Source organism: Pocillopora verrucosa, chromosome 1 (genome assembly GCF_036669915.1).
Source record: "Pocillopora verrucosa isolate sample1 chromosome 1, ASM3666991v2, whole genome shotgun sequence".
NCBI lineage: Eukaryota > Metazoa > Cnidaria > Anthozoa > Scleractinia > Pocilloporidae > Pocillopora > Pocillopora verrucosa.
The window spans coordinates 20,678,317-20,688,963 of record NC_089312.1 but is presented as its reverse complement, the minus strand read 5'-3'; the positions used below and the strand labels follow the sequence as shown (position 1 = coordinate 20,688,963).

At 38.5% G+C, this 10,647-nt stretch overlaps 2 protein-coding genes across 2 annotated transcripts in view; one reads left to right on the top strand and one right to left on the bottom strand.

The window, feature by feature from the left end:
- Positions 1-46: 46 nt before the first annotated feature.
- On the bottom strand, positions 47-2,666 carry LOC131781230 (uncharacterized). The gene is made up of 2 exons (XM_059097879.2): positions 1,303-2,666; positions 47-673 (listed from the first exon to the last, which is right to left on the bottom strand). Exons 1-2 carry the CDS (start codon positions 2,334-2,336, stop codon positions 73-75), a joined length of 1,635 nt encoding a protein of 544 aa, XP_058953862.1. The 5' UTR covers positions 2,337-2,666; the 3' UTR covers positions 47-72.
- Positions 2,667-5,695: 3,029 nt separating this feature from the next.
- LOC131781218 (dicarboxylate carrier SLC25A8) overlaps positions 5,696-10,647 on the top strand; it is a 5,379-nt gene continuing 427 nt past the window's right edge. Inside the window, exons 1-3 of the mRNA XM_059097868.2 lie at positions 5,696-6,229; positions 7,602-8,305; positions 9,530-10,647. The exon at positions 9,530-10,647 is cut by the window's right edge and continues 427 nt beyond it. Coding sequence (XP_058953851.1) covers positions 6,107-6,229; positions 7,602-8,305; positions 9,530-9,632 — 930 coding nt within the window. The 5' untranslated portion in view covers positions 5,696-6,106 and the 3' untranslated portion in view covers positions 9,633-10,647. The remainder of the gene's footprint in view (positions 6,230-7,601; positions 8,306-9,529) is intronic.

Here is a 10,647-nt window from a genome sequence, read left to right as displayed (position 1 = left end):
AAGCGGGGAGGGGAGAAACCATCTTTCCGTGTTTGTATTCTGTTACAATAATGAGACCATATATTCGCCCAATCAATGCTCTCCACGTGATGGTGCTCGTATTAGATCTCTCAAGCGATCAAGTTGTTGAATTTCATTAGTGAGGTCATGCTCGACGCACTTTTTCCGAGCTTTGTGTTCAAGTTTAGTCGCCCTTCCTATATCGCCTTCCCGATAAGCGAGCAGTGATTGGCTATAAGTGTAATAGATCTTACTTCGTTCAGACATCGTCTCAATCTTCCGTTCAATGTTATTCAAGACAGTCTTTGCGATGTCTATATCTGAGCTTGAAACTTCCTCTAAGATGCCGTGTTGATAAAAGCCCAAATGGACGAGAGCCTTGCGCAGTGTCACTTGTACGACTGTGTTGCTCTTATCGACTGTGGCCTTCTCGCAATACTTGATTGATTTATCTAAGTGTAGCAGAATATTCTGCTGGTCTTCTTTGCTGTTTCGGCTTCTTGACAAAATGATATTTGCTTTAGCGTTGTTGACCTCAGCAGTGTCTTCATGGCACTCCCCAAGACTTAGCATATGCTCTGCTTCGTCCACCTCTCTTAAAGCGTCGTCGTCTTGGCCCTTGTCATGTAGCAGATACGATTTCCGTATCTTTATCCTCGCATGTATCCAAACCCTGAATATGAAAAAGAAAAGTGTGAACGCAAAGTAAACTGAACCAAAATTATCGAACGTGATTAGTTATCAATTGCCTGACTTTTTCTAAAATCATACTCGTGATGAACAAATTGCACTTCCGCTCTGGAGGTTATACGATTTTGTTTATCACTTGTATGATTACGCAAGTCTCGAGGTCTCTCTTTTACGGCCAACGGTTAAAATTTTGACCATTTTACGGCTAACAGTTAATTTCTTTCCGTCAAAGTTAACAAAAAAATATCTACAGTTTAATTTTGTTTATGACCAAAAGTTAACCCCATTGAGACCCTCGATTACAGACTGAACTGGACTCTACTCGGTCGTACACGTATTATTAGTCACCCTATCTTAACACCTTTGTTTTATTTTTGTCAACCTTTGCGGCCAGTCATTATAAAACAGTAATCAAGCCCAAAAAGAAACAGCCCCAAAATTTCCTTCTTCGTTAGATTTCATTCCCGAGCTCTCAGTTCACCTTTTGCGGCTGAGCTTTAGTTCTGTTTCCAGGCTGATTTTGTTCCCGTTTTCCCTCAAGTTTCGGTTTCGATTTCTGGATTTCGAATTATTTCCTCACTACTGTCAAAACAAATGTTACATTGAACCTACCCGTTGTTTGCCAGAAGAGCGTTAGGAACCAGACCATTAAGCACTTCTAATGCTTCATCTTTTCTAGAACGATGGCTTAGGGCAGCTGCGTGCTGGATGCCAGCCAAAATCTTCAAATCCAGGTCACTAGTAAATCCCTTCAGAAACGACTCCAATTCATCCCAGCGTAAATTGAACGACAGAGAATTAGACTTGTTTATCATTTTAATGTATCGGCTACTTTGGAAAATCTCCGGTTTTGTGCGTGAAGGCACCAGGTCAACACTAACATTCACATGACGCTGTATTCTTGCCACACGAGTTTGTATTTTCGAAATGATCTCACTATTCCCTGACGCTCGAGAACTTCCGGCTGCGTTCGATGGTGTATGATCGTTTCCCCCAACTGGCTGGATCTTCATTTTGTTTTCCAACCTTTCGAGATCATTTTCTAAGGAGAGGAGGCTGTTGTTGTCGTCCTTTAACCACTGTTTATATCGCTCGAGATCCTTGGTTCGGAATTCTATCTCAGTCTCCAAGGTTTGTAGCTTTCTAACAAGAGGATGTGAAGTTCTCAGTAGATCTCCAACAGCCCGAGTCAGAGTATCGATGTTTCGATGGAATCTTCTTCGAGAAAGATATGCTTTACTGGCATGGGCTATGACCTCATTTCTTACTTCTTTTAGCCTATAGATAGCGTTTCCAATCCTTCTACCGTAGTGACTCGAACGGCTTGAGGCCAAAGCGTGCGAGAACTTCAGAGCAAAAACTAACGTGGTAACGTCCCATTCTTCTACGTCTCCAGAAGACAAATGATCCCTGATCGGCTGATACTCCGCGCTGTACGCTGGATCATAGAGCCGGGATCCCGGTGCTCGCCTTTCCTCCGCTAAAATCTGCGCGCCACTAGTGTGGTCATCTCGCCACGGAGTGGCAGGATAAAGATAATTCCATTCTTGTTTGAAAACTATCCTCAATGCTTCGGTCGAGTAATCCACTACACCCTTAGTAAGTCTAAAAAATCGGAGTTCTCCGTCGCTGTAAATGGTCGCCATTTTTTAGCAAAATTCAAGAATGAATATTTATATCAAAATCAACAAATTGATACCAAATTCCAATCCAATCGCTCTAACGAAGGGCTAACGCTCAAAACGTCAGCATTTTTGCTCTTTACAGCAGCCAATTTACGTTTACTCAGTTGTTTACACTAAATTACCTGATACCAAATTCAACGATTTTCTCTCAACATCAACGCCATCAACTTGCCACTTTCAACGTTGTATTAACTCTTAAATCAACAGAGAAAATCGCCTCAACAAAAGTTTCCTTTGCTTTGTGATCAACTCTATCTAACGGCTTTCAAGATCAACAATTCCGAAGGTCTCCTATTACCGAGACGGACTGGAAACTACTACATGTATCTCTAAACAAGCAAGATGGCGGACCGCAGCGAAGAAGGTGAACAAAATGGTGTAAACACATGGGTAAATAGCCAATGGAATTCATTTTTTACCGATTTAGCGAAGCTTTTGAGTGAATATGTACAAAAAAAGTAAACTAATGACGTTGTTTTAAGGGAAAGCTTAAGTATTCGTTTGGAAAATGCAGTGTAAGCTTTGCAAAATTAAAACCCGTTTGTGTAATAGTCTAATAGGAAATCAGTTCTCGAAATGACCAGGAATTTCCAGGTGATATTTTGGGACTACTATCGTGGGTTTCAATTTCCAAGCAGAACAAGGTGCTCACAAGTGGCCGTTTTGGCATTGTGTTCACCAAATAGAGTAAATATGGACATACTGGATGACCAAAGTTTGACCTAAAGGAAGAAACATTGGTCGAGTTCCTGTAGCTTGCTGCCGAAGGAACTGTGTGATTACTATCGGCAAGAAAAAAGAAAAAATCGGCCGAGCAATTCGGACTCCCTCAAGAAATCTTTAGGGAGTAAGGAATAATCTCCCTCGTTTATTCCAACAGTTTATTTCTTCCCGTTGAAACACAGGCTCCATTTCCATTACAAGTCGCAGGTGGGGAAATGAGGCCGCGCCTACCAGGCCAAACCCGAAAAAAAAAGCGGATATCAAGCAAAACGCTATAACATGTTGGGTAAAACAAACTAATTTTAGAAAAAGATTAGTACTTTCTCAGTAATGACCCAGTAATTCCAATCAGTTTTTCTCCTGCTCGCAACATACCCGAATTTTACTCGAAGCGTTCATTCTGTTCATATCTCGCTTACAACCTTGGTTAAGCCCACTTCTTTGACTCATGACGCGACCTTCCAAAATTACAGCTATAGCTACTATCTATGCCGATATATATTGTGACATTTTTGACGGTACACGAAATCATTTTGTGCAGAGAATATCAGCATAGAGGTGATCTTTTCGAAATTCACAAAACCAACACCTAGCCTCCGATTGGTTGTCTCAACAAGAAAGAGAAACCAACAAAATGATAATGGTTTACTTCGCTATTACGCTGAACTAAGGAAGATGACGCAGGAAGATATATCCAACTAAATTGATTATTTAAATTAAGAGTTCAAGTCTTGATGGGCTCTTGAACCTCACAATCAAACCCCACTCCGCCGCTTCGCCCCACCCCCTCTCCCCATCCCACCCCCATAAAGATACCAGAATCATAAGACAAGCCAAGAGAATATTCTCTTGGACAAACTTGTGAGGAGCACCCACGAAAATAACATGGAGAAAATATAACTACGAAATTTTCCATGCTGCATTTAGGTCGGATATAAATTGTACACCTCCAGGTAACCACTAACCCGACAACTCAACGGTTACCTATAGTCGGAACGAAAAACTAAACTTTAGTTAACTGAGTTAATACATTTGGACGTATTTAATCTCGACTTTCGTCAACATAATGGCTTTCACCTCTCCCATCCCACTCAACTCTACCCTGTTTATAGGGTAGTTTAATCTGATCTAGGAACATGTCCATTTTCTCAAATTAACGAAGATGCGGTTCTGCAATCCTCTAATAATCAATCAAGCGACCTAACAATGTTATAGGTGAAATGCCGTTGGTGCAGTGTCATAGTATGTCTAACAAAAAAAAAACGCGATATTTTTGGTGTTTCTTTCATCGTAAAAGGATAAATTTAGGTTAGTTGACACTAGGATCCACGCGGCGAAGTCTGTAAACAAGTCTAAAATAGGGAAGATGAAATAAGAAGATAGATCCAAATAGATCATGTGATGAATTAAATTAGTAGTTCAGGTCATGTTATGCTGTGGGGCCACACAACCAAACCCTCCACCCCGCCTCTCTCCCCCCATAAAAGGCTACCAGAATCATATGACAAACTTGTGAGCATCCGTACCCACGAAATTGGAAACAGCATGAAGAAAATTTGTCTGTACCATCACGTAATGAGTAGGAAAACAAGTCGACTCTGCGAATACTGCCATTGCGCGAGAAATATCCGACCACAACGCGGACTCTAGGAAAAAACTGACGGAAAGAAAAGTTTCCAAATCTATATATATTCAAGTCTGAAGTAGGGCAGATGAAAGCGGAAGATAGATCCAGCTAAACTGATGAGTTAGATTAGGATTTTAGATCATATTAGGTCATAATATGCTGTTGGGCCATACAACCAAACCCTCCCCTCGCCCCACCTCCCCCCACCCTCATAAAAACATAACAGAATCATGATAAACTTATGAGGTGCATCCAAGAAATTGCGTGGAGAAAATTTGCCTTAAACTTGTTTTTACTGTCGAATAATACCTGAGAAAACAAGTTAACTTGCGAATATTGTCATTTCCCAAACAAACCCGACGAAAACGTGACCTTTGGGAGAAAACTTACGTAAATAACGGTCACGGGTTTCCAAATCTATTTACATTCCCGTCACTGATTGCGTTTTACTAGATTGTTAACAACAATATTAACATGCACATAAATTGCCACCACCCGTCTATAGCGTTCCTAGACGGAAAAAAGAAAAAAAAATTCAAAGATTACTTACGTAACAATAGAACCTTTGAAAAGGAAAAACGTCTTTATCTGTCTTGACCCATGAATTTTTACCGAAAAAAATCACTCACTCGTGAAACGGTTTGTTTAGCACAATATATGTCAGTATCCAAATACAGCGATTGTAAACTAGGGCCAGAGCAAAGTGATGCCAGTTTCACAGCCATCTACTGAAATAAAGGCAAAAAAGTAGAACTAGCCTAAAATGATGTTAGAAATTGAGAAACCAAAGAGTCATTACGTAAAAGAGGCGAGAACAAGTCCTAATAAATCTCACATGATTTAAACGAAATATTTCCACAAACCAGAATGAGATGATGCAATATCCTGTCGACGCCTCCAATCACGCCCACTTCGATCCACCAATCAAACATTTTTGGCAATAAATGTGAAGTGAACAAAGAAAGTTTTGAACTTTGGCCATTAAGCCGTCTCACGAATAGTTATAAAGGGTTTTATGGAGAGGATAGAAAGGTAGAACACTGTATTTGCCTGGGTACACAGAAGGCTAACCCTATTCTGTTTCGAAGGGTCGCCCAACGTAAACGTGGAACAAATATCGTGATTCAACAAAATACTCACCTCTTAGTCACGCTACCGCTTATTTACAATGCGCAAATCAGCGATCTCTACATTTTTTCGTGCTTTACCGGTCGCAAAGGAAACAAACTTCACCTCTAACTCTGTTACAACGAGTTTGTGACCTTGGAGAATTGCCACGAGCAGAGAGAACCATTTCGATTTTGACACTTTCCTCGATCTTCCCTGCGTTCTCTCGCTTTCGCTTAAAATTTCAGGTGGTCTTCTGCTGTAAACCATAAAGATGCATAGCAAACCAGGACAGAAAGAACCTAGCATCTCGATTAAGTTCGTAAGCGCCGGATTAGCTGCTTCAGTGGCTGAAGCCGTCACAATACCGATCGACACAGCGAAAGTTCGACTTCAGGTAAGTGACTTTTAAAACAAATCGCACGTTGTTGGTTTGTTAGGATTGAAAACAGAACATGTCAAAATGAGACGCCATTATGATTGGTATTTTACACTTATGAACACTATTTTTAAGCAATTAGAAGTTTCCAGTCATTAAAATAATATATTGTAATAATATATCTTCTGCTACCAAGCGAGGTCAACAGACTCGACATGAAAGCTGGTCTAGTTATAAATTTTAACCTGATCAATAGCCATCGCTTGATCGTCAATCGACTTGCATTGATAGTCACCTTCGTAAAGTTTAAGTTAAAGTAATTGCAAAATAAGCGATGAATTTTATAAATGTTTCTTAAATACAATGCTTTCAAATCGATGTGTTCTAGTTAAATACTGGTGATGCAATGCCATGTGGATTAAGAATCGCGAAATTTCCGCGTAGCCCTATACTAAATTATGCATTCAGTTCTTGGATAGAGAAAACAATGACAAAAAAATACATTGCCATCGAGAAAACAGATTTGTTTTACAACAGTATGGGGCTGTGCGGAAATTTTAACAGAACCTCTAACGTAATGAGACAGTCAGTGTGACGTGTCGCTCGCATTACAACCTGCAGACGGCAATCACGTTTCTTGTTTCGAAAACAACATTTCCCTTATGCCTTCCGTCGTTTAAAAGAAATCCATACAATGGTTTAATAGTTAAGATCAACGGGACGAAGTTTCCTTTTATGGTGGTGCGTAGCAGAGGGAGGAAGTGATTATAATTTTTTTGACAACTTGTTTATAACAACCAAGTGTGCAATCCCTCGAGACGAAAGCGGACATTTAATCATTCAAAACAACTTCTCCATAAGCCTTGATTATAACACTAACGGAAGACATAAGATTTCCAAGATCTGATCTCTAACTCTCCCTTCTGTTTCGGTTTTTAGTTCTTTTTAATTAGTTAATCCTTTCAATCCCAGGAGTGCCCAGAGATTAATTTCCCCTCGCGATATCATATTACATACATGATCAAGCAGAACGGTGTTGAGAAGAAGGAAAAATAATAAGTAGAAAATACAGTTATATTTCAACACCAAATCCTAAGATCTAAAGGTAAAAGAGATGCATGGTAGACAGTGAGAAAAAAATATTTTGAGTTCTTGCAAGTGAAAGGGGTTGAAAAGAAGTTAATATTGAAGTTTACCCCCCCCCCTTAACATCCTCCAAAAGTCATTGGTAAGAAGACCTGAAAATGAGTTTTTTGTGGACAGCAATTTATACATTTCAACAATTTGAAAGCAAGTAATCATCACTGATGACTAGGTCTTTCTTAAGAAGTGAAAAGAAGGCCTGATCTTTCCACAGATATCTTCAATAAATTATTTCACTTCTTTGCAGATCCAGGGTGAAAATGCTGTCTTGGCAAATGTTCAAAATGGCGTAGCAACAGCAAATTCTAATGTCCAATATCGAGGAATGATAGGGTCCATGATAACTGTGGCAAAAACTGATGGTTTTCGCTCGCTGTACAAAGGGCTTGTGCCTGGAATTCACCGCCAACTTTGTTTTGCTAGCATTAGAATAGGACTCTATGACACAGTCAAAAACTTCTATGGAGATGATGATGTCAACAATCCTAAAGTCATAAAGAAGATCCTAGCCAGTTGCACAACAGGAGTGTTAGCTGTATCTGTTGCTCAACCAACAGAAGTTGCTAAAGTAAGGTTTCAGGCCGATGGTTCAAGATTTGGGTCTAGCAAGGCCTTAGATGCTTATATATCAATATTCAAAAATGAAGGACTCCGAGGACTATGGAAAGGTGCCTTTGCAAATATGGCACGTCTTTCCACTGTGAATGCTTCAGAACTGGTTGTGTATGACATGGTAAAAGGATTCTTTCTGAGAAAGAAACTCATGGATGATGAATTCCCTCTGCATTTTGTTTCTGCCTTTGGTGCTGGCTTTGCTACCACAGTGGTAGCATCTCCTGTAGATGTGGTGAAGACACGTTACATGAATTCCCCACAAAATACTTACAAGAGTGCCATCCACTGCGCCTATATGCTGCTGAAACACAATGGGCCTCTAGCTTATTATAAAGGGTATGTTGTGCTGAAATTTGTCTCTAATACAACAATGACATTTTTATTAGTATCCAACTGCACCAAGTTGAGTACAAATAATGCTTAAATTGATTACAAATATCCTGTGATATTGGACAGTTGCTTATTTTGTACAACAAAAAAAGCTGTTAAACTGGTCAGCTGCACACACTATGTTGTTCTACCTGCTTCACTTTTTCCACTTTTTAAGAAATTTGCGTGAAATAAAGCAGTTGGTTAATGATTAACTTGTTAGATTTTTAATGTGTATTTCTGTGTATTTTTACTCATTGTTGGTATTATAACTCACCCTGCAGGGGGTTGTCAAAATAAGGCAAAACTTGTGAAAATATGTAGTGATAGTACACACCTACTGAACATCTAATATGTTTAATTTATTTCACACTCAGTCTCTAATAAGGTCATAGCTTGGAGCCTGTTGAGATATCCAATTATCCCTTCACTCATTCATCAGACTGAAATTTCTGGCCAAGCACCTTAAAATGATACATTTGTTGACAGTTCCGCAGGAGTTATAACCTTATTAGCAAGATATAACGTTCAGAAACATGTAGAATTTCAGAGCTTAATTTGGTCAGAGATGTCAGTGTCTAACCACACTTGACCATGGTATTACTTTATGTGATTTTATACCTTATTTCAGAGAGAGGCCAGATTTTCAATATGAAATGTGGTAGCAAGAGAAAAGCTTAACAGCAAGATACTACATGTGGCTTTATATCTGAAAAAAAAAATTGGCTCACATCATTAAAAAATAGTCAAAGAGTGCTTTGTAGTAGCCAGGCCCCAGTTGTTCAAAGTTTGGATAACTCTATAACCCTATTCACTGGATAAAACCCTATACAAAGGATAATGCTATCCGTTTTGCTATCAAGTATCCCCAAGTTAGCAATTTATCTGTTGGATAGCATTATGCGACCTTTATACAACTGGACCCAGATAATTATCCTATCTCAGATGGCCAATGAACAACCTGAAAAAGGAGGTTGCAGCTAGTGGGGAGAGTTGCAAATCAGATCATGGGATTTAACAAGTTAACATATATTTAAATTTACTTCTTTGTCTTAAACCATAGAAGGAACAACAATCACAATGGACTGAAGCTAAAAGTTCTAATGTCCCATTAATAATTACTGGGCTAATCAATCATTATGACTTTATTAAATATGAGTTTTTCCTCATTTCTCTTTTATTTTATTTCAGGTTCACACCAAACTTCACAAGGCTGGGATTATGGAATATTGTTATGTTTATGTGCTATGAACAGTTGAAGAGGCTGTTTAGTTCTTTCTCTTCAGAACACTGATGATGGCTTTTCCTATTTAAACTGGATACATATTTATTATGTATTTCTATGTTTTTCATTTGGTGTCATAAACGCATTTTGACCATTTTGCACTTGCTTAATGAATCTTCAGGATTCCGATTTTGAGCATAATAGGAAAGGGGATTGGGTGTGCTATATAGCAATAATTTAGTGAAATTGAATCATTTAAATTGAGCAATGATTTTGACTCTAATAGAGTTTGATGCCGACTTTAATTTGCAACAAGTGCAAAGATGGGGATGCAGCAGATCAATTACATGTACTTGCACCAAGGGATGTAATATCGATTTCTTGCTCATTTGCAAAGGAGCAAAATGAAACACATGGACACAGACGTGAACATGTTGAGTTAATGACAAGTTGCAATGAATGGGTTGGTTTCAATCCAGAAATTGTTGCAAAGGCCCATTATGTTAAGGTATTTTAAATACATTTTAAGAGAAGGCTTCCAAGTCACAAAATTCTTCAAAAGTTTAAGTAAGAAATTTGCAGAATATTTTCTGTAACGTCAATTTCAATGAATTTGCAAATCAGAGACAAAAATTATGACTTAAACTCCCAACAAACATCTTGTTCATTGATTTCCATTATTGGTTATATAAAAAGTTGATCTGCATCCTCAACCAATCAATTTGATTCAAACAATGATATTAGCAAATGTAGTAAAAAGGGTGGCATGTGTTTAAATACTGAAACTTGATCAGTACATTCAAGTAATGTACTGTTAGTATGTTATAGGTGTACTTCTATTTAGTCACCAAGTTTGCTTTTCAATCCCTTTATTATGATTTATGGCTTTTAGATTAGGAAGCAATAGCACAAGTAATTAAAAAGGTCAATAACAGTCAGTTGGCTGCCAACTAATGAACTACAACCTGCACTTTGAAATTAGCATAGGTTTGACTATATTTGATTTACTTTATATATGTTAACCAAGTTGACATTGTCATCCCTCTTAAAGTAATACTGATACTGTTACATTTCTTTCAAGATA